This window comes from Pelodiscus sinensis, chromosome 10 (genome assembly GCF_052426305.1).
Source record: "Pelodiscus sinensis isolate ZL-2025 chromosome 10, ASM5242630v1, whole genome shotgun sequence".
NCBI lineage: Eukaryota > Metazoa > Chordata > Testudines > Trionychidae > Pelodiscus > Pelodiscus sinensis.
The window spans coordinates 56785594-56809068 of NC_143061.1; the positions used below are offsets into that span (position 1 = coordinate 56785594).

The 23475-nt window shown below is 68.4% G+C and overlaps 1 protein-coding gene across 1 annotated transcript in view; it reads right to left on the reverse strand.

Annotated features, from left to right (window-relative positions):
- Positions 1-21648, reverse strand: part of AGXT (alanine--glyoxylate aminotransferase) — a 28328-nt gene extending 6680 nt beyond the window's left edge. Inside the window, exons 1-8 of the mRNA XM_075917863.2 lie at positions 21183-21648; positions 16698-16890; positions 14235-14299; positions 13273-13373; positions 12402-12472; positions 7863-7947; positions 6750-6845; positions 3829-3898 (exon numbers count right to left, since the gene is read on the reverse strand). Of these exons, the coding sequence (XP_075773978.2) occupies positions 3829-3898; positions 6750-6845; positions 7863-7947; positions 12402-12472; positions 13273-13373; positions 14235-14299; positions 16698-16890; positions 21183-21446 (945 nt within the window). The 5' untranslated portion in view covers positions 21447-21648. The remainder of the gene's footprint in view (positions 1-3828; positions 3899-6749; positions 6846-7862; positions 7948-12401; positions 12473-13272; positions 13374-14234; positions 14300-16697; positions 16891-21182) is intronic.
- Positions 21649-23475: the final 1827 nt, after the last annotated feature.

Below are 23475 nucleotides of genomic sequence, written 5' to 3' on the forward strand. Positions count from 1 at the left end.
GGGCTCTGCCCAGGGTCTCTGGCCGGGCCCACGAGCTCAGCGAGCCTTTCCTGGAAAGCCAGGACGTCCTCCACCCCCGACTCTCCATCCCGGGAGGCCTCCCCCCCGTAACTCTCTCAGCAAGCCCGGGGGTCCTTCCCCCTCTGCACTGGCTCTGTCGGGGGGACCTGGCAGACCCTCGGGGCGCCTCCCCGTGTGCAGACGGCAGGTGGGGCAGGTACTTGTCCCAGTCCTGTGGATTCCGGTGCGTGAAGCCTCCAGCATCTGCTTCAGGGTCCCCGGCACCTCCCCACCAGCCCGCTGGGCCAGGCGCCCTACGCTGGGGCCCAGGGGAGCCGGACCCCGTGCGTCTCCCACAAGCACCAGAGCGGGGCCCACATGAAGTTGGATCCCTGGTCCGTGAGGACCTCCTGGGGGGACCCCACCCTGCTGAAAATGGCCAGCAGCACGTCTGCCACTGGGTCTGCCTCGAGCCATGGCCTCGGGGAGTTGGTAGCCAAATCCACCAGGATGTATGTTTTCCCCGGCCGGCTGGCCTGGCCAACAGGCCCCAGTATCTCTATTGCTGCCTTCTGGAACGGCTCCTCTATGGTGGGCCGGCACCTCAAGGCAGCTTCCCCCGTGTCGGGCCGCCCGTGCCCCCTGGCAGGAGTCGCAGGACCGGCAGGGCCGCTGCACGGCGCGAATATCCCCGGCCAGTAAAAGGCCTGAAGCAGCCTCAGCCGGGTGCGCTGGATCCCCCGGTGCCCTGTGAATGGGACGTCATGGGCCAGGTGCAGCAGCCTGGGGCGATATTTCTGGGGAACCACCACGCCCCCCCTTCCCTGGGGGAGCCATTCCCCATACAGGACTCCCCCCTCCGCCAGGGCTGAGCTGTGCCGAGGCCAGTCCGGTCCCTCAGCGTCTGGAAGGAGGGGTCTGCCTGCCCCTCCGCCTGGAATTCCACAGCTGGGGCAGGGACCTGGCTCCCCCTTGGCTGTGTCCGGGGCCCTAGCCCTGCTGAGCCCCGTGTCTGCTGGGATGGGGCCCTGAGCCCCCTGCAGGGAGCCCGCCCCTCGCTGGCTCTGGCTACGGGGGGTGACCAGGGTCCTGTGGGGTCCGTCTGGCCACTCCTCTAGGTCACCCCCACAACACCTCTGTGGGCAAGTGCCCCCCAGTTCCTTAGGGCCCCCTTAGCCCCCATTTCAGATGCACCCGGGCTACGGGCACCTTAAACGGGGACCTGTCCGTGCCCCTCAGGGTCAGCTGGGTGTTGGGTACCTTGTGGCCTGGGGCCACAACCTCGGGCCGGGCCAGCGTCACCTCCGCCCCCGTGTCCCAGAAACCCGTCACCTCCCTGCCATCCACCTGCAGGGGCACGAGGCTCTCGCTCCGCAGGGGCTGCCCTGCCCCCACCCGGCGCACGGAGAAATCCGCCTCCCGAGGGTCAGACCTCCCAGGGGAGTTGGCCTGAGAGGCCTTCCCCCCACTCTGAGCTGAGGTTTGCCTGCTGGCCCCTGCCTCTGGGGGGCCTGCCCTTCCCCCAGCCAGTTAAGCCTGGAAAACCTCTGGACATGGGACCTGTCCTGGTGCACTGAGCCCTCGTGGCCACTTTGCCCGCAGTGATGGCAGGTCAGGTCCTGTGGGTCCCTTCAGGCTGGCTCCATCTCGGTCCTGGCTGCCTCCCTGGGGGGCTGGCTGGCCCCTGTCTCTTGGGCTCGCCCCGTAGGTGATTTCCTCCGTCGCTCAGCCGAGATCCGGTCTCTGCGCGATTCCCTTTCTCTCCGGGACTCCCGTTCACACCCGGACCGGCTCTCCGTGAACTCGTCCACCAGCCTCCCGGCCTCCTGGGGGTTCTCTGGCCTCCGGTCCTTGAGCCACAGGCTCAGGATGGGCGGGCACGCTCCATAGAACTGCTCCAGCATCATCAGGCCCTCTGCAGTCTGGGCCCCACCCTCCCCCACTTGTGGCTGGATTGCGCCAGGCGGGAGGCCAGATCCACACAGGTCTCCCCCGGCTCCTTCTGCGCCCCCCGGAACTTCCTCCTGTACGTCTCAGGGGTCCAATTGTGCAGCAGGGCCTGTTTGACCGTTCGTAGTCGCCCAGCTGCAGATCCTCCAGCTGGCTGAGCCCCCTGCGGCCTCCTGATCCAGCAAGGGGCTGAGCTGTTGGAGCCGGTCCGCTGGGGGATCTGGTGCCGCTCACAGGCCCGCTCAGAGGAGCTAAGGAACCGTCCATGCCCCCCACGTCCTTACACTGGGCCAACACGAGCTTCTCCAAGCGTCTGGCCGCCCTGGGCCCCTTGAGGTCCTCCCCACTCACCGCAGCCGGGCCCCTCATCTTCTCCACCCTGCCATGGCCAGCTCATGCTGCCGCTGCCGCTCTCCATCCTGGCGCTCCTCCCTGGGCCTTGCTGCTCTTTCTCTTGTGACTCCAATTCCTTTAGCCGCAGCTCAATCTCCGGCCGCCACAGCTCTGCCGTAGAGGCCCGCCCGGGTCGAACCGCTGCTGGCGTCTCTCTGGCAGACTCCAGCCCTCCCTCCAGTCTGGGAGCCTGAGATCCCCCCCGGGGGTGTCTGGCTGCTCCCCGCTGGGACAGGATCCAGGCCCCCGGACGGGTCATTCTCCTCCAGCCGGGCAACCAGCTGGGCCTTGGTCGCTTTCCCCATGGGCAGGCCCCTCTCTCTGCACAGCCCCACCAGGTCTGCCCTCAGGAGTTGGGCATGGGCCATCGCCCCGCCGATCCCCGGGGCGCAGACTCACTGACCGAGCGCTGCAGCGCCCCACGGCTCCCCGGAAACACTTTGCTCTGCCTGTAGCAGGCCTGGCTCCAGGCCCCTTCCTTCTACTGCGCCCTGTCACTCGCTGCTGGAAGCTCCATCCACGGGGCGCAGTGCATCCCACCCCTGACACCACTGTGGCGGGTACCCCCGATCCTGCACCCCGTCTGCAGCGAGATGAGACTCCGCCGGCCAGTAGAACGGGGGTTTATTGCTCCTCCAGGACACAGCCCAGCACAGGCGTGATGTGGACATAAGGAGTCAGGGCCAGGCAGCCTCAGCCCCCTTGGGGTGGGGTCCACCGGCCCCTGGCCCCTCAGTACTCCGCTTAGTCTCCTCCCTTCATGTTCCCAGCCCAGACTGCCCCTTCTCCCAGCCACCCCCTCCTTTGTTCAGACCCCTTCCCTGGGCAGAGGAGGTTGGGTCACTGTCTATGTGACATGAGGGTCCTCAGGGCGACCCCGCTTGGCCATGGCCTTGGTCTCTCATGATCTGTCAAAGCCCCTGGCAGTGCAGGCGGCTGCAGCGTGGGCCCATCAAAGGCGGCTCCCTCAGATACGGGACGCAAGGGCTCTGCCCCTCTCCCCCCGCGGGGCAGTGCTTACAGACGCAGGCCAGTAGGGGTCACCCACGGCCCACAGAGCAAGCAGAGCAACCAGTGAGTGGACAGCCCCCCCCACGACATCACATCCCCCCACCCGTCCCCATCAGCCCCAGGCTGTTCCTAGCTGCTGGCCCAGCACAAGGATGGGCTCTGTGGACACGCTGCCCAGCGCGCCTCTCAGCTCCAGGGCCAGGCACACGCTTTGGCAGCTGCCCACTGGGCTCGAAGGAAGGATTTCAGTCCCTAGCGCCACCCAGCAGCACCGAGGGCCAAGCACGTAGGTGCCTAATGCCACTTGGAAACCCCCGGCTGCTGCTTGCCTTTTGCAGCACCCAGGTCCGGTGGCAAAGGAGGCTGGGAATTCACAGCACCGTGCGTCTCTGACCGGCAGCCACAGCAGCCGGGGGCCATTCCAGTCCCAGGGCTGGTTCCCCTCGCACCCCTCCCCCCTCCGCCCGGGCTCACCTGTTCAGCCAGCATTGCCAGGCCCTCCCGCAGACTGAAGAAGCTGTTGACCGGGCCAGTGTGATGGTACCTGTAACACACAGGCAGCAGGCTGGGGAAGGGCCCTGGCCACACTGACACCTCGGGCCTCACGCCCAGACAGGTCCAGGAGGCAAAGCGCCCCTTCCCCTGCCCAACCACACTCCTGCCTGGCCCCCTCCTCCTTTCCCACCCCAGCAAGGAGCAGGAACGGAAGTGAGCAGCAGCCCTGCCCTGCCAGTACTGAGGGTGTGGATGGCAGGATGCTGGGAGCAGGCACCAGGGGAGAGGAGCTCTAGAGGGAGCGGGCGCCAGGGGAGAGGAGCTCTAGAGGGAGCGGACGCCAGGGGAGAGGGCGCCAGGGGAGAGGAGCTCTAGAGGGAGCGAGCGCCAGGGGAGAGGAGCTCTAGAGGGAGCGAGCGCCAGGGGAGAAGAGCTCTAGAGGGAGCGGGCGCTAGGGGAGAGGAGCTCTAGAGGGAGCGGGCGCTAGGGGAGAGGAGCTCTAGAGGGAGCGGGCGCCAGGGGAGAGGAGCTCTAGAGGGAGCGGGCGCCAGGGGAGAGGAGCTCTAGAGGGAGCGGGCGCCAGGGGAGAGGAGCTCTAGAGGGAGCGGGCGCTAGGGGAGAGGAGCTCTAGAGGGAGCGGGCGCTAGGGGAGAGGAGCTCTAGAGGGAGCGGGCGCCAGGGGAGAGGAGCTCTAGAGGGAGCGGGCGCCAGGGGAGAGGAGCTCTAGAGGGAGCGAGCGCCAGGGGAGAGGAGCTCTAGAAGGAGCGGGCGCTAGGGGAGAAGAGCTCTAGAGGGAGCGGGCGCTAGGGGAGAAGAGCTCTAGAGGGAGCGAGCGCCAGGGGAGAGGAGCTCTAGAGGGAGCGGGCGCCAGGGGAGAGGAGCTCTAGAAGGAGCGGGCGCTAGGGGAGAAGAGCTCTAGAGGGAGCGAGCGCCAGGGGAGAAGAGCTCTAGAGGGAGCGGGCACCAGGGGAGAGGAGCTCTAGAGGGAGCGGGCGCCAGGGGAGAGGAGCTCTAGAAGGAGCGGGCGCCAGGGGAGAGGAGCTCTAGAAGGAGCGGGCGCCAGGGGAGAGGAGCTCTAGAAGGAGCGGGCGCTAGGGGAGAAGAGCTCTAGAGGGAGCGAGCGCCAGGGGAGAAGAGCTCTAGAGGGAGCGGGCGCCAGGGGAGAGGAGCTCTAGAGGGAGCGGGCGCCAGGGGAGAGGAGCTCTAGAAGGAGCGGGCGCTAGGGGAGAGGAGCTCTAGAGGGAGCGGGCGCCAGGGGAGAGGAGCTCTAGAGGGAGCGGGCACCAGGGGAGAGGAGCTCTAGAGGGAGCGGGCGCCAGGGGAGAGGAGCTCTAGAAGGAGCGGGCGCCAGGGGAGAGGAGCTCTAGAGGGAGCGGGCGCCAGGGGAGAGGAGCTCTAGAGGGAGCGGGCGCCAGGGGAGAGGAGCTCTAGAGGGAGCGGACGCCAGGGGAGAGGGCGCCAGGGGAGAGGAGCTCTAGAGGGAGCGAGCGCCAGGGGAGAGGAGCTCTAGAGGGAGCGGGCGCTAGGGGAGAAGAGCTCTAGAAGGAGCGGGCGCTAGGGGAGAGGAGCTCTAGAGGGAGCGAGCGCTAGGGGAGAAGAGCTCTGGGTGGGAGCGGGCGCTAGGGGAGAAGAGCTCTAGAGGGAGCGGGCGCTAGGGGAGAGGAGCTCTAGAGGGAGCGGGCGCTAGGGGAGAAGAGCTCTAGAGGGAGCGGGCGCTAGGGGAGAAGAGCTCTAGAGGGAGCGGGCGCCAGGGGAGAGGAGCTCTAGAGGGAGCGGGTGTGTAACAGGGCAGCTGCCCTGTACTGGCCCCTTAAGAGCCAAACCCCAGCCTAGAGCAGGCCCGGGGAGTTCAGCCCAGCTGGGCGGCGTTGGCCAATTAAGGCCCAGCTGGGGGCTATAAAAGGGCAGGGCTGCTTCAGCCAAGGCAGTGTGAGCCTGGCTGCCGAGGGAGCAGGACGCTCTCTGGAGCTAGGGCAGGGCTAGAGAGTCAGGCTGGGCCAGGACGCTTGGACAGCCAATCGGCCAGCCTGCTAGGCCAGCGGCAAGAGTGTGAGCCTGGCTGCCGAGGGAGCAGGACGCTCTCTGGAGCTAGGGCAGGGCTAGAGAGTCAGGCTGGGCCAGGACGCTTGGACAGCCAACCGGCCAGCCTGCTAGGCCTGCGGACAGGCCTGCTGGAGAGACACCAAACCCCCGGAAGGGGGGCTCAGAGCGAGTGACTTGGGCACTGCCGGAGGGCAGTGTGGCGAAGAGAGCAACGCGACCAGAAAAGTCCAGAGGGGAAACGCCACGAGAGCGGAGGCCTGTGTGGGCGGAATGGACTGATTCCGGGGACAGACGACGGACCCCCGCTACGGTGGTGAGTGACCCCCTCACAGGGCGCTAGGGGAGAGGAGCTCTGGGTGGGGGCGGGCGCTAGGGGAGAGGAGCTCTGGGTGGGAGCGGGCGCTAGGGGAGAAGAGCTCTGGGTGGGAGCGGGCGCTAGGGGAGAAGAGCTCTGGGTGGGAGCGGGCGCTAGGGGAGAAGAGCTCTGGGTGGGAGCGGGCGCCAGGGGAGAGGAGCTCTGGGTGGGGGCGGGCGCCAGGGGAGAGGAGCTCTGGGTGGGGGCGGGCGCCAGGGGAGAGGAGCTCTGGGTGGGGGCGGGCGCCAGGGGAGAGGAGCTCTGGGTGGGGGCGGGCGCCAGGGGAGAGGAGCTCTGGGTGGGGGCGGGCGCCAGGGGAGAGGAGCTCTGGGTGGGGGCGGGCGCCAGGGGAGAGGAGCTCTGGGTGGGGGCGGGCGGTGGTGGGCTCCGAGGGGACTGAGGCGGAGTCGCTTTGTGAGTTGGATGAAAGCGGCGCAGGCCCAGCCCTGCTAGATCCCTGGTCACAGCTGCTTTCTGCCCCGCCCCCGCCCCGCCCCCTCACATTCTCGGCTTGTCGTCACAGCCCCAGTAATTGGCCAGCCAGCCCATGTCCAGGAAGAAGGAAGGCGGCTTTGTCCTCCTGCTGAAGATCTTCTTCCTGACAACATGGAAACGCAAAGAGACGTCACTGACCCCCCCCCGCCAGAGCCTCAACTTCGCTTTCCCACGCGTGCAGCACAGACACCCCGGCCCCTCCGTGCCTCAGTTTCCCCACCTGAAAATGGGCACAAAGCTCTTTTCCTCCTGGAGGACCCTTTGAGATCCACCCAGGGCAGAGCTAGATGCAAGCTACGTGTGGTTTTTGCTGGTCAGACATCCGCTGTCCTGCTGGCCGGGGAAGCAAGGAGGCTCAACACTGAGAGAGGCCTCCAGGCCCAAGGCTGATCCACCAAAGGGGAGGATGGTGATGAGCAAGAATCGCACAAGTGCCCCGTGGCGAGGAGGGCTGCCACTGTCCTGGCCGGAATGGACCCAGGGGGATAGCGATGGCGCCTGGCTTCAGCCAGCTCTGGGTACAGGGCACACCTGTGTGCTGGGGAGGCTCTGCCTGGCCTGGGCTGAAGGGAAAGTTTCCCTGGAGGTTGTCAGCCTGGTCAGCAGCTGCTTTTTCTCCCCTCTGCATGTGACATAGGGCCTGAGTGCCTGCCACCCTTCCTCCCTCAGCGCACACTCACGCCGGGGGCCCCCGGAGCCCAGGGGCCCGGCCCGACTCACGCCGGGGGCCCCCGGAGCCCAGGGGCCCGGCCCGACTCACGCCGGGGGCCCCCGGAGCCCAGGGGCCCGGCCCGACTCACGCCGGGGGCCCCCGGAGCCCAGGGGCCCGGCCCGACTCACGCCGGGGGCCCCCGGAGCCCAGGGGCCCGGCCCGACTCACGCCGGGGGCCCCCGGAGCCCAGGGGCCCGGCCCGACTCACGCCGGGGGCCCCCGGAGCCCAGGGGCCCGGCCCAGCAGTGATAGCCCTGCTGCTGGGGGCTAAGCACTCGCCCGCTGCACCCCTTGGAATACGTCACTGGGAAGGGGCAGTGTTGTGGCTGCTGGAATTCCCCACCCTGCTGCCCTGCCCATCAGCACCTCTCCCAGTCCCTGAGGTTCCCAGTCCAGGGCTGGCCTCACCTGGCTCGCTCGCTGAAGGAGATGGGGGCACTGCCGGGGGGGGCATTCAGGACCTTTTGGGAGCCGGAGTACAAGATGTCAATCCCTGTGTTCAGAGGACAGAGCGTTAGAGCCCCAGCGGCTTCAGGGGGCTTGTGGCGGCGCCTTGCGCTAGCTCCCCACGGAGAGCCCGCTCCGCGCCTGCCATTTCACAAGCAGTGCCTCCCGTCCCATTGCACGAGGGCCCGCGGCTCTCGCACGACAACCGCCCGTGGCTCCCGCACAAACCCTCTCGCACGACAACCGCCCGCGGCTCCCGCACGACAACCGCCCGCAGTGGGACGGCCGGACCCTCTCGCACGACACCCGCCCGCGGCTCCCGCACAGACCCTCTCGCACGACAACCGCCCGCAGTGGGACAGCCGGACCCTCTCGCACGACACCCGCCCGGGCCTCCCGCACAAACCCTCTCGCACGACAACCGCCCGTGGCTCCCGCACAAACCCTCTCGCACGACAACCGCCCGCGGCTCCCGCACGACAACCGCCCGCAGTGGGACGGCCGGACCCTCTCGCACGACACCCGCCCGCGGCTCCCGCACAGACCCTCTCGCACGACAACCGCCCGCAGTGGGACAGCCGGACCCTCTCGCACGACACCCGCCCGGGCCTCCCGCACAAACCCTCTCGCACGACACCCGCCCGCGGCTCCCGCACAAACCCTCTCGCACGACACCCGCCCGGGCCTCCCGCACAAACCCTCTCGCACGACAACCGCCCGCGGCTCCCGCACAAACCCTCTCGCACGACACCCGCTCGGGCCTCCCGCACAAACCCTCTCGCACGACACCCACCCGCGGCTCCCGCACAAACCCTCTCGCACGACACCCGCCCGCGGCTCCCGCACAAACCCTCTCGCACGACACCCGCCCGCGGCGGGACAGCCGGACCCTCTCGCACGACACCCGCCCGCGGCGGGACAGCCGGACCCTCTCGCACGACACCCGCCCGCGGCTCCCGCACAAGCCCTCTCGCACGACACCCGCCCGCGGCTCCCGCACAAGCCCTCTCGCACGACACCCGCCCGCGGCTCCCGCACAAACCCTCTCGCACGACAACCGCCCGCGGCTCCCGCACAAACCCTCTCGCACGACAACCGCCCGCGGTTCCCGCACAAGCCCTCTCGCACGACAACCGCCCGCGGCGGGACAGCCGGACCCTCTCGCACGACAACAGCCCACGGCTCCTGCACAAACCCTCTCGCACGACAACCGCCCGTGTTACCCCTGACACCCCCCCCCGGACACACTGACCCCACCACGGCCGGCAGCGTGTTACCCCTGACACCCCCTCCCCCCCGGACACACTGACCCCACCACGGCCGGCAGCGTGTTACCCCTGACAGCCCCCCCCCCCCGGACACACTGACCCCACCACGGCCGGCAGCGTGTTACCCCTGACACCCCCCCCCCCCGGACACACTGACCCCACCACGGCCGGCAGCGTGTTACCCCTGACACCCCCCCCCCCGGACACACTGACCCCACCACGGCCGGCAGCGTGTTACCCCTGACACCCCCCGCCCCTCGGACACACTGACCCCACCACGGCCGGCAGCGTGTTACCCCTGACACCCCCCCCCGGACACACTGACCCCACCACGGCCGGCAGCGTGTTACCCCTGACACCCCCCCCCCCGGACACACTGACCCCACCACGGCCGGCAGCGTGTTACCCCTGACACCCCCCCCCCCCCCCGGACACACTGACCCCACCACGGCCGGCAGCGTGTTACCCCTGACACCCCCCCCCCCCCCCGGACACACTGACCCCACCACGGCCGGCAGCGTGTTACCCCTGACACCCCCCCCCCCCCGGACACACTGACCCCACCACGGCCGGCAGCGTGTTACCCCTGACACCCCCCCCCGGACACACTGACCCCACCACGGCCGGCAGCGTGTTACCCCTGACACCCCCCCCCCCCCGGACACACTGACCCCACCACGGCCGGCAGCGTGTTACCCCTGACACCCCCCCCCCCCGGACACACTGACCCCACCACGGCCGGCAGCGTGTTACCCCTGACACCCCCCCCCCCCCCGGACACACTGACCCCACCACGGCCGGCAGCGTGTTACCCCTGACACCCCCCCCCCCCCGGACACACTGACCCCACCACGGCCGGCAGCGTGTTACCCCTGACACACCCCCCCCCGGACACACTGACCCCACCACGGCCGGCAGCGTGTTACCCCTGACACCCCCCCCCCCGGACACACTGACCCCACCATGGCCGGCAGCGTGTTACCCCTGACACCCCCCCCCCCCCGGACACACTGACCCCACCACGGCCGGCAGCGTGTTACCCCTGACACCCCCCCCGGACACACTGACCCCACCACGGCCGGCAGCGTGTTACCCCTGACACCCCCCCCGGACACACTGACCCCACCACGGCCGGCAGCGTGTTACCCCTGACACCCCCCCCCCGGACACACTGACCCCACCACGGCCGGCAGCGTGTTACCCCTGACACCCCCCCCCGGACACACTGACCCCACCACGGCCGGCAGCGTGTTACCCCTGACACCCCCCCCCCCCGGACACACTGACCCCACCACGGCCGGCAGCGTGTTACCCCTGACACCCCCCGGACACACTGACCCCACCACGGCCGGCAGCGTGTTACCCCTGACACCCCCCGGACACACTGACCCCACCACGGCCGGCAGCGTGTTACCCCTGACACACCCCCCGGACACACTGACCCCACCACGGCCGGCAGCGTGTTACCCCTGACACCCCCCCCCCCCCCGGACACACTGACCCCACCATGGCCGGCAGCGTGTTACCCCTGACACCCCCCCCCCCGGACACACTGACCCCACCACGGCCGGCAGCGTGTTACCCCTGACACCCCCCCCGGACACACTGACCCCACCACGGCCGGCAGCGTGTTACCCCTGACACCCCCCCCGGACACACTGACCCCACCACGGCCGGCAGCGTGTTACCCCTGACACCCCCCCCCCCGGACACACTGACCCCACCATGGCCGGCAGCGTGTTACCCCTGACACCCCCCCCCCCCGGACACACTGACCCCACCACGGCCGGCAGCGTGTTACCCCTGACACCCCCCCCCCCCGGACACACTGACCCCACCACGGCCGGCAGCGTGTTACCCCTGACACCCCCCCCGGACACACTGACCCCACCACGGCCGGCAGCGTGTTACCCCTGACACCCCCCCCCCCCGGACACACTGACCCCACCACGGCCGGCAGCGTGTTACCCCTGACACCCCCCCCCCCCCCGGACACACTGACCCCACCACGGCCGGCAGCGTGTTACCCCTGACACCCCCCCCGGACACACTGACCCCACCACGGCCGGCAGCGTGTTACCCCTGACACCCCCCGGACACACTGACCCCACCACGGCCGGCAGCGTGTTACCCCTGACACACCCCCCGGACACACTGACCCCACCACGGCCGGCAGCGTGTTACCCCTGACACCCCCCCCCCGGACACACTGACCCCACCATGGCCGGCAGCGTGTTACCCCTGACACCCCCCCCCCCGGACACACTGACCCCACCACGGCCGGCAGCGTGTTACCCCTGACACCCCCCCCGGACACACTGACCCCACCACGGCCGGCAGCGTGTTACCCCTGACACCCCCCCCCGGACACACTGACCCCACCACGGCCAGCAGCGTGTTACCCCTGACACCCCCCCCCCCCCGGACACACTGACCCCACCACGGCCGGCAGCGTGTTACCCCTGACACCCCCCGGACACACTGACCCCACCACGGCCGGCAGCGTGTTACCCCTGACACCCCCCCCCGGACACACTGACCCCACCACGGCCGGCAGCGTGTTACCCCTGACACCCCCCCCCGGACACACTGACCCCACCACGGCCGGCAGCGTGTTACCCCTGACACCCCCCGGACACACTGACCCCACCACGGCCGGCAGCGTGTTACCCCTGACACCCCCCCCCCGGACACACTGACCCCACCACGGCCGGCAGCGTGTTACCCCTGACACCCCCCTCGGACACACTGACCCCACCACGGCCGGCAGCGTGTTACCCCTGACACCCCCCTCGGACACACTGACCCCACCACGGCCGGCAGCGTGTTACCCCTGACACCCCCCCCCGGACACACTGACCCCACCACGGCCGGCAGCGTGTTACCCCTGACACCCCCCCCCGGACACACTGACCCCACCACGGCCGGCAGCGTGTTACCCCTGACACCCCCCGGACACTCCACCCCGCACAGGCAGCCCAGCTCTCGGCTGTCCTAGGCTGGGAGTGCCTGCCGTGGCAGTTCTCATCTTCCCAGCTGCTCCCAAGAGGAATCTCTCTGGAGAAGGAGGGATTGTTGGGGGGCAGGAGGGGCCCTCTGCTGCCCTTTCCCAGCCTCGGCGCTCTGGCTTGCAGGTGATCTCATCTCCCCTCCAGCGTGGCCTGCCCACTCACGGCCAGTCTTTCCTGCCCACGCCTGGGGCTGGCGTGGAGACGGGTCCTTTGCTCCTTACCCTGCTGGTCCATGAGGATGGGCGCGCCCCCTAGCGAAGCCACGGAGTCCACCAGGAGTAAGCACTCGTGTCTAGGCAGGGGGAGGAAGAGCAGCCGTGGCACTGGGGTCCCAGCGTGTCTCCCGTTCCGGTTCCTATCACGTCTCCCCTGGCCTCTCCTGACATCAGCGTAGCCCCGGCAGTGGACAACACACGCTGCTTGGCCCCACCTGGGGACGCTTCCGTACCCCACTGCTCGGGGAGCGACCGCAGAGCCCACGAGAGCGCCAGCCGCCTCGGAGGGGCCCGGAGCCCTGACCCTGGGCCGGGGCTCCCAGCCTTCCCAGACGGCTGCACCCCTTTCTCGATGGGAATCAGGGCCCGGAGCCTGACAGTGCCCAGGACCAATCGGGAGAGGCCAATGCTCCAGAGCGGGCAGGCTAATGAGGGGTCCCATCCTCCCTGTGAGCTGGAACAGCGTGGGGCAGAGCTAAGGGGAGAGCAGGGCCGAGCTGAGGGGGTGCTGCTGTGCTGGCCAGAGCAGCAGGTCAGAGCAGGGAGCAGGCTGCAGCCACAGAGCCGGGGGGCAGAGCGGGTGCGGGTGCTCAGCTGGGCAGAGCGAGGGGCGACCCAGCAGAGGGAGCCTTGCGGGCCAGACTGGGAGGGGAATTGTAACCCCGATGGGGGCCTGACGCAGGGGAGGGTCCTGCCACCTCGAGCCTGGAGGCCGGTGCCCGAGCGCGCGTCCCTCCAGCACGGGCCGTGGATGGACGTTTGCTCCCGTGGCTGCTGCTGGGCCGCCTGGGCTGCCTCGCGCTGCGCTCCCCGGGCTCCCGCACGGCTCAGCGGCCGTGGTGTCTCGGCAGTGCCGGGGCCCGGCGACCCCACTGACCTGCGGCAGAGCTCGCCCAGGCCGTCCAGCGGCTGCAGCACCCCGCTGGACGATTCGCCGTGCGTGATGAAGAACAGACAGGGCTGGTGCTGCGCCAGAGCCTGCACAGGCAGCAGAGAGAGGGTGAAAGCACCAGCCGAGCGGAGGAGGCAGCTTCGTCCTGTGTGTCTGCGGGGGGGGGGGGGCACGCCAAGGGAGGGCTGCTGCTCTGGCCTGCAGGGTCCATGGGCAGGCCAGCCGTCTCCGAAGGCAGGACACCCAGAGGGAGCTGCCTTCTGGGCTTTGAGAGGCAGAGTCTGGCAAAGGCCTCAGGCGAGCTGCGAGGGCCTGCGGGGAGCAGCCCCCACTCCGTAACGCATGGGCAGGGGCGGGCAGGCAGGCTCCCCAGGGTCCCACACTGGGCTCCTGGCCAGTCGGACTCTGGCCAGGCTGGAGTCAGAGCAGTAGCCACCCTGCAGGGCCCCCCACGCGGGGCATGGCTTGGCCTCTCTCACCCCCTGTGCCCGTCGGCTGGCGAGCCAAGGAGACACCTGCGGCCCTTAGACCAAGCCTGCAGGGGCACAGCAGAGGGGGCGTGGAAGAGAGCTAGGGCCAGGCCGGCACGGGGCAGCGCTCGCACCTGGGGCTGGGTCCCGAGGAGACGCGCGTCGCCCCAGACTGTCCGGCCGGAGAGGGAGGGCTCCTTGGCCTGGCATTTCGCTGGGCTGCTGGCAGGGGGGACCACAGCTGCTCTCTGCTAGCATGAGTAGCGAGTGGGCTGCAGGGTTCCCTGGGGCAGGCGGCCTCTCGTTAGCCCAGCAGCGGAAATTAGGGGACTGCTGGGACGGGTTTCTCTGGTCATAGCCCATTCCGCTTTCACTGCCTGCCACGCAGCAGCGCCAGGGCTCCTGTCTCTCCAGGGGCCCGGCAGGCTGCAGTCCCCTGGGCCGCCCAGCGTCCCGCTCCAACGCCTGAGCACTCACCTCCTCAATCTCGCTCAGTGCAAAGTATTCCCCTGGGGCCTTCACCAATTGCCGGACATCAGCTCCTGGAGGGGGCAGACAGTCAGTACCCTGCGCTGCACGGCCCGGCCACGCCTGCTGTGCGGCCCCGTTTCTAGCCACGGCCCGGCCACGCCTGTTGTGCGGCCCCGTTTCTAGCCACGGCCCGGCCACGCCTGTTGTGCGGCCCCGTTTCTAGCCACGGCCCGGCCACGCCTGCTGTGCGGCCCCGTTTCTAGCCACGGCCCGGCCACGCCTGCTGTGCGGCCCCGTTTCTAGCCACGGCCCGGCCACGCCTGTTGTGCGGCCCCGTTTCTAGCCACGGCCCGGCCACGCCTGTTGTGCGGCCCCGTTTCTAGCCACGGCCCAGCCACGCCTGTTGTGCGGCCCCGTTTCTAGCCACGGCCCGGCCACGCCTGTTGTGCGGCCCCGTTTCTAGCCACGGCCCGGCCACGCCTGTTGTGCGGCCCCGTTTCTAGCCACGGCCCGGCCACGCCTGTTGTGCGGCCCCGTTTCTAGCCACGGCCTGGCCCCCCTCAGTCACCACACAAGGGCAGGTTGTGTGGCCGGCCATGGTCTGCAATGGGGCCAGTTCCCCGGGTGCTTTGGCACAGAGTGGGTGCAGTGACCGGAGGGGGAGGGCTAGCTCGGTGGATGGCACAAAGCGCCCAGGGGTGGCTGGGGCGGTACCAGCCCCCACTCCTCAGCGGAGGGACTGTGACCAGCTGTGGCTCTGGGGATGCAATTGGTCACCTATTAACTGGAGAGCGGGGACCTGTCAAAGTCCAGCCTGGCCTCAGGGGAATCTGTCCAGCTGAAAACCAGGAGCCTGCTGACAGCCCTGCTCCCCCCGGCACTGATCACACGTGGACAGGCTGTGCCCGGGGAGCGCCCCCTCCTGACCACGGGCTCGTTGGAGAGGAGGGGAGACAGAAGCTTCGCTGCGTGGTCAGAGACTAAAAGGCCAGGAGGCGCCGTCGGGATCATCTGCCCTGGTCTCTGGTGCAGGCGAGACAGTTCGACCCGACCCGGGATCCCGGCATGGGGGCTGGTCGGGTTACAGCCCAGCCGGATCTCCCTGGGAACTGCAGCCGTCCTGGAGCATCCCGTACGGGGACTTCACGGGCAGTGGCTCCGTCACAGTCTGCTCTGCCTACGGCTGCCAGGGGCTGTTCCGTTCCCCTCCATGGCCCCGAAGGGCTGGGTCCTGCTGCTGCTCAGTGTGGCCTGTGTGCAGCCCGTCACTCGCTCTGCAGCCTGCGTGCAGCCCGTCACTCGCACTGCAGCCTGCGTGCAGCCCGTCACTCGCTCTGCAGCCCGTCACTCGCACTGCAGCCCGTCACTCGCTCTGCAGCCTGCGTGCAGCCCGTCACTCGCACTGCAGCCTGCGTGCAGCCCGTCACTCGCTCTGCAGCCTGCGTGCAGCCCGTCACTCGCTCTGCAGCCCGTCACTCGCACTGCAGCCTGCGTGCAGCCCGTCACTCGCTCTGCAGCCCGTCACTCGCTCTGCAGCCTGCGTGCAGCCCGTCACTCGCTCTGCAGCCCGTCACTCGCTCTGCAGCCTGCGTGCAGCCCGTCACTCGCTCTGCAGCCCGTCACTCGCTCTGCAGCCTGCGTGCAGCCCGTCACTCGCTCTGCAGCCCGTCACTCGCTCTGCAGCCCGTCACTCGCTCTGCAGCCTGCGTGCAGCCCATCACTCGCTCTGCAGCCCGTCACTCGCTCTGCAGCCTGTCACTCGCTCTGCAGCCTGCGTGCAGCCCGTCACTCGCTCTGCAGCCCGTCACTCGCTCTGCTCTCGTTTACCCGCCCTGCAACTGGGCTCAGCTGACCTGGGCTGATTCACGGGCTTCTCCAGTGTCTACACCAGGCTTTGCACAAGGGGGTTACCCTGGCCCAGCGCTCAGCGTCATTCCCCCACTGCCGAGCGTCCCCGTGTGCACAAGGACGCGTGCAGCTCTGCAAAGGCACACGGCTCCCACTGAAAGCAAATAGGAGCTAAAGGTCTTTGGGGACCTTAGGCACATACCCAGGCCTGCCCTGTGACGGCCCTCCTGCAGGTCCTCCCCACTGTAGCAAGCCCTCGCTCACCGGGCCTGCCTTCCCAACACTTCCCTGCTTTCTGGGAGCTCCCAGACGGTCCAAGGGAGGGGGTCATTTTTCCCATAAGCTCTCAGGCCTGCCATGGGCCCAGGCGGGGAGGGGGGGAAGGGGCGCAGGGCCAGACTGCAGCGTAGCAATGAGAGCCCGGGTGAGCGGTCAGTTACGCAGGGTCGGTGCCAACGCTCCGGGCCTGGGCGCAGCAAGGTGCCGAGAGGCAACGTGTCCGTAGGACGGCTTGGACCTGGCCATGGTGCCCGCTTTCCTGAGAGCCACTGACGGGGCGGGAGCCGAGCCAGCCGCAGCTGTGTGGCTGGGCTCGGGGAGCAAGCCGGGGGGACGCCGTACCCAGTCTCCTGGAGATGTCTGTCGCGCGCTCCCCCCAGATTCCATTCACCGCCATCAGCACCACCTCCCCGGCCTCCACCGCGTTCAGCAGCGCAGCCTCCATGGCGCAGTGGCCCGGCCCGCTGATGGCCAGCGTCAGGGGGTTCTGGGTCTGGAAGGCGTACTGGATCCCCAGCTTGATGTCGTCCATGATCTGCGGAGAGCGCGAAGAGCCGGGGTAAAGCAGCTCCCCGAAGCTGGCAGTGCAGCTGCCCTGAAATCTGCCCCTGTGCCCGCGCCCCAGCGTGTGCGAGGAGGGAAGCAGCCAGCGGCTAGCGGGCCAGGTTCCCATTGACCCCTGCGCAAACCTGCAGGGCTCCAGCCCTGGCCTCTGGCTGCTGACTGCGCTCTGGGCTGGGCCAGGCCATGCAGGCGCAGTGCATGGGACGGGACGGGGGGGCAGACGTCAGTCACCCAGTAGAGTTGTCACTCGCCACAGCCCCAAGCGCGCTCTGCGTACAGCTCAGCGGCTCCTTACAGGGCTGGGATTTCCCCAGGCAGTGCTCTGCAGACAGCCTCTCGTGGCGCTGCTGGCACACGTCAGAGAGTGCACGGGGGGGGGCGTAGGAAACGTCGGATGGGAGGGTGCACGGGGGGGCGTAGGAAAGGTCGGATCGGAGGGTGCACGGGGGGGACCGTAGGAAAGGTCGGATCGGAGGGTGCACGGGGGGGACCGTAGGAAAGGTCGGATCGGAGGGTGCACGGGGGGGACCGTAGGAAAGGTCGGATCGGAGGGTGCACGGGGGGGACCGTAGGAAAGGTCGGATCGGAGGGTGCACGGGGGGGCCGTAGGAAAGGTCGGATCGGAGGGTGCACGGGGGGGACGTAGGAAAGGTCGGATCGGAGGGTGCACGGGGGGGCCGTAGGAAAGGTCGGATGGGAGGGTGCACTGGGGGGACCGTAGGAAAGGTCGGATCGGAGGGTGCACGGGGGGGGCGTAGGAAAGGTCGGATCGGAGGGTGCATGGGGGGACCGTAGGAAAGGTCGGATCGGAGGGTGCACTGGGGGGGCCGTAGGAAAGGTCGGATCGGAGGGTGCACTGGGGGGGCGTAGGAAAGGTCGGATCGGAGGGTGCACGGGGGGGACCGTAGGAAAGGTCGGATCGGAGGGTGCACGGGGGGGGCGTAGGAAAGGTCGGATGGGAGGGTGCACTGGGGGGGCGTAGGAAAGGTCGGATCGGAGGGTGCACGGGGGGGCCGTAGGAAAGGTCGGATGGGAGGGTGCACTGGGGGGGCGCAGGAAAGGTCGGATCGGAGGGTGCACTGGGGGGGCGTAGGAAAGGTCGGATCGGAGGGTGCACGGGGGGGCCGTAGGAAAGGTCGGATGGGAGGGTGCACTGGGGGGGCGCAGGAAAGGTCGGATCGGAGGGTGCACTGGGGGGGCGTAGGAAAGGTCGGATCGGAGGGTGCACGGGGGGGACCGTAGGAAAGGTCGGATCGGAGGGTGCACGGGGGGGCCGTAGGAAAGGTCGGATCGGAGGGTGCACTGGGGGGGCGCAGGAAAGGTCGGATCGGAGGGTGCACTGGGGGGGCGTAGGAAAGGTCGGATCGGAGGGTGCACGGGGGGGCCGTAGGAAAGGTCGGATCGGAGGGTGCACGGGGGGGCCGTAGGAAAGGTCGGATCGGAGGGTGCACGGGGGGGGCGCAGGAAAGGTCGGATCGGAGGGTGCACTGGGGGGGACCGTAGGAAAGGTCGGATCGGAGGGTGCACGGGGGGGGGGCGCAGGAAAGGTCGGATCGGAGGGTGCACTGGGGGGGCGTAGGAAAGGTCGGATCGGAGGGTGCACTGGGGGGGCGCAGGAAAGGTCGGATGGGAGGGTGCACGGGGGGGCGTAGGAAAGGTCGGATCGGAGGGTGCACGGGGGGGACCGTAGGAAAGGTCGGATCGGAGGGTGCACTGGGGGGGACCGTAGGAAAGGTCGGATCGGAGGGTGCACGGGGGGGGGGGCGCAGGAAAGGTCGGATCGGAGGGTGCACTGGGGGGGCGTAGGAAAGGTCGGATCGGAGGGTGCACTGGGGGGGCGCAGGAAAGGTCGGATCGGAGGGTGCACGGGGGACCGTAGGAAAGGTCGGATCGGAGGGTGCACGGGGGGGACCGTAGGAAAGGTCGGATCGGAGGGTGCACGGGGGGGCCGTAGGAAAGGTCGGATGGGAGGGTGCACTGGGGGGGCGTAGGAAAGGTCGGATGGGAGGGTGCACTGGGGGGGCGTAGGAAAGGTCGGATGGGAGGGTGCACTGGGGGGGCGCAGGAAAGGTCGGATGGGAGGGTGCACGGGGGGGCGTAGGAAAGGTCGGATCGGAGGGTGCACGGGGGGGCCGCAGGAAAGGTCGGATGGGAGGGTGCACTGGGGGGGCGTAGGAAAGGTCGGATCGGAGGGTGCACTGGGGGGGCGTAGGAAAGGTCGGATCGGAGGGTGCACTGGGGGGACGTAGGAAAGGTCGGATCGGAGGGTGCACGGGGGGGCCGTAGGAAAGGTCGGATGGGAGGGTGCACTGGGGGGGCGCAGGAAAGGTCGGATCGGAGGGTGCACTGGGGGGGCGTAGGAAAGGTCGGATCGGAGGGTGCACGGGGGGGCCGTAGGAAAGGTCGGATCGGAGGGTGCACGGGGGGGGCGCAGGAAAGGTCGGATCGGAGGGTGCACTGGGGGGGACCGTAGGAAAGGTCGGATCGGAGGGTGCACGGGGGGGGGGGCGCAGGAAAGGTCGGATCGGAGGGTGCACGGGGGGGACGTAGGAAAGGTCGGATCGGAGGGTGCACTGGGGGGGGCGCAGGAAAGGTCGGATCGGAGGGTGCACTGGGGGGGGCGCAGGAAAGGTCGGATCGGAGGGTGCACTGGGGGGGCGCAGGAAAGGTCGGATCGGAGGGTGCACTGGGGGGGCGTAGGAAAGGTCGGATCGGAGGGTGCACGGGGGGGACGTAGGAAAGGTCGGATCGGAGGGTGCACTGGGGGGGCGTAGGAAAGGTCGGATCGGAGGGTGCACGGGGGGGGCGCAGGAAAGGTCGGATCGGAGGGTGCACTGGGGGGGCGTAGGAAAGGTCGGATCGGAGAGTGCACTGGGGGGGCGTAGGAAAGGTCGGATCGGAGAGTGCACTGGGGGGGCGTAGGAAAGGTCGGATCGGAGGGTGCACTGGGGGGGCGTAGGAAAGGTCGGATCGGAGGGTGCACTGGGGGGGGCGCAGGAAAGGTCGGATCGGAGAGTGCACTGGGGGGGCGTAGGAAAGGTCGGATCGGAGGGTGCACGGGGGGGGGGGGCCGCAGGAAAGGTCGGATCGGAGAGTGCACTGGGGGGGCCGTAGGAAAGGTCGGATCGGAGGGTGCACGGGGGGGGCGCAGGAAAGGTCGGATCGGAGGGTGCACTGGGGGGGCGCAGGAAAGGTCGGATCGGAGGGTGCACTGGGGGGGCGCAGGAAAGGTCGGATCGGAGGGTGCACGGGGGGGGCGCAGGAAAGGTCGGATCGGAGGGTGCACTGGGGGACCGTAGGAAAGGTCGGATCGGAGGGTGCACGGGGGGGGCGTAGGAAAGGTCGGATCGGAGGGTGCATGGGGGGGACCGTAGGAAAGGTCGGATCGGAGGGTGCACTGGGGGGGCGTAGGAAAGGTCGGATCGGAGGGTGCACGGGGGGGACCGTAGGAAAGGTCGGATCGGAGGGTGCACTGGAGGGGCGTAGGAAAGGTCGGATCGGAGGGTGCACGGGGGGCGTAGGAAAGGTCGGATCGGAGGGTGCACTGGGGGACCGTAGGAAAGGTCGGATCGGAGGGTGCACGGGGGGGCGTAGGAAAGGTCGGATCGGAGGGTGCACTGGGGGGGCGTAGGAAAGGTCGGATCGGAGGGTGCACTGGGGGGGCCGTAGGAAAGGTCGGATCGGAGGGTGCACGGGGGGGCGCAGGAAAGGTCGGATCGGAGGGTGCACTGGGGGGGGGTAGGAAAGGTCGGATGGGAGGGTGCACGGGGGGGACGTAGGAAAGGTCGGATGGGAGGGTGCACGGGGGGGGTAGGAAAGGTCGGATCGGAGGGTGCACGGGGGGGGTAGGAAAGGTCGGATCGGAGGGTGCACGGGGGGGGTAGGAAAGGTCGGATCGGAGGGTGCCCGGGGGGGGCGCAGGAAAGGTCGGATCGGAGGGTGCACTGGGGGGGGGGCGCAGGAAAGGTCGGATCAGAGCGTGCACGGGGGGGGCGTAGGAAAGGTCGGATCAGAGCGTGCCCGGGGGGGGGGGCGCAGGAAAGGTCGGATCGGAGGGTGCACGGGGGGGACGTAGGAAAGGTCGGATCAGAGGGTGCACGGGGGGGACGTAGGAAAGGTCGGATCAGAGCGTGCACGGGGGGGGCGTAGGAAAGGTCGGATCAGAGCGTGCCCGGGGGGCGTAGGAAAGGTCGGATCAGAGCGTGCCCGGGGGGGGCGCAGGAAAGGTCGGAGTGAGCGGCCGTGTTCAGTTGCAGCCCTCACCTGGAACATTTCCTTGTGGAGGTGTCCAATGAGCTGGCGACCTCCTGCAGCCAGGATCCGGGGCGGGACGGTGGAGGGCCCAGGCCCCAGGAGCAGCCTGTCCGGGATGGCCAGCGGCTGGCGCAGCGCCTCGGGGGGGGCCACCAGCAGCTGCTGGGAAGCCATGGCGCGGTAGCGGGGAGCTGGGGGCGCAGGCAGCCAGAGAGGAGCCCGCGCCGCTGCCTGGAGCCCTCGGGAGGCCCTGCCCATCGCCACCCGGTGCATCTTCTGGGGCAGAGATCACAGAGTGGACCTTCACCCTGCCGCTGGGCCTGCTGCCACCGGCCCCACAGCCTGCTCCTCTCGGAGTCTGCCCTGCTAGCCGCGGCCACTCCCAGCCCTCGCCCTGCCACACTGCCCTGTGCAGCCCTGGTAATAAACGCCCGGGTCCAGCGCCACGCAGCCGCCCCCCGACGGCCCCGCAGCTCCCTGGCTCCTCCTCTGTTCCCTCTGCCCGTGAACTCTGCACCGGGGGCTGGGCGGGGGCAGGGTGCTGCTCCGGGGGGTGTTTGTCTAACCTGCCCGGTCGGAGCGGCTTTCCCCACAGCTCAGCGAGATAACAGGCCGCTGCCCCGCTCCGCCCGATGTGGGCGCGTGGGGAGGGGCCTCACTCGCCGTCCGGGGGGTTTGCTCTCATCACGGTGCCCGAGCTCTGGTAGCCGTGAGAGGTGCAGCCGCAGTCCCTGAGCACTCCGAGACCTCGCCCCGAAGAGCTGCCAGCCTCAGTGGCTGAGGTGCAAGGAGGATGGGAGGCAAAACAGGCACAGAGAGGTGGGGGGTCTCGCCTCAGGCCAGCTGGCAGGGCAGCGGCAGAGCCGGAGCAGGCCCAGCTCTCCCGAGTCCCGAGTCCTACTCACGAGGTCATTGCTCCAGGTTGCTCAGACCCTGGGGAGTGGAAGTCCAGGATGTTTCTGTGACGGGCCGGGCCAGGTCTGGGCGCAGCTGAGGGCGTCCGCTCAGGGCAAATTGCTCAAACTTGGGGCTCCGCACACCCCCTGACTGGAGACCTTCCGAACAGGCCACAAACCAGTCCCACCGAGCACCTCAGCTGCCAATCTGGCCAGCCAGAAGCCTCACGAGCAAAACCCCGACACCCCAGCTCTCTCCGTGCCCCAAACAGCCCCGGGCCTAACACACAGGTGAGGGGATATAGAACCCAACCCCACCTACCCCAAACGGGTTCTCCAGTCCCAAAGAACCAGCCACAGCTCCCAGGTCAATTTACCCTCTGGATCTTGCCCTCAAATCACACTGGGCCAACCCTTTACAATCTGAAATCTAAAGGTTTGTTACTAAAGAAAGAAAAGCCTGAGAGTGAGGTTGTTAAAGTATCCTACATGACATGTGTGACAGCGCGTTGGGGTCCCCCGTCTCCTGCACCCCGAAATGGCACAAACAGACTGCACCAGCCGGTGGAGTAGAGGAAGTTTATTGCCTCTCCAGGATACAGCACAGCACAGATGGAATCTGGTCACAGAGCTGGGCTAGGATGCCTCAGGCCCCCTTGAGTTGGGGGGAGACTGGGCCCCTAAACTCCAGCCCCTCTCCCTAGGCTGTCTCCTCCATGCTTCCAGACAGCCAGCCACTAACTACCTCTCTTCCCGCCCTGCCCCCCAGCCAGGGCAGCATCCACCTTCCTTTGTTCCTCTCCATGGGGGGTGTCTGGCCACTGGTTTGCATAGTGACTCGTCCTGTTTTGCTGGGTCGTGGTACCCACGGCAGCCAGTGGGGGTTACCCCAGAGCCAGCAGCATAGAAACCAGCCAGGTACCCCCACTACGTCACAACATGCACCGACTCTCCCAGTTCTCGACGCAGGCTCTAGCAGAGATGTTACAGCTGCTGGCTTAAAAGTCTCTGGTTACATGCCATGTCAGGATGGGTCCATGGTTCTTTCTGGCTCATTGTTCCCTGCAAGGCTGCATCTGGGATTCGGAGCAAAACCAAAGACAAGAAATGGAGTCTGCCACATGGCATTTTACATCCATCCCTGGTCTCTTCCCAGCTGGAGAGGGTCACATGGCCAGAGCCCAGGTGTGTCTTCGGCATTTCGAGATCCATTGTCCCCAGAGCCTCGCTCATTAGCATAGCCATTGGCTGAGCATTCCTGGCCCATAGCTCAGCCACAGACAGACGTTCCCAGCCTCCCTACATGGTCATAACTCCACACAGACGTTGTACAAGCACATGAAGAGCAGATACAGACTCAGGGGAAGTTTAGCTTTTGTTTGACACCTCACATGGCCCCTTTGTAC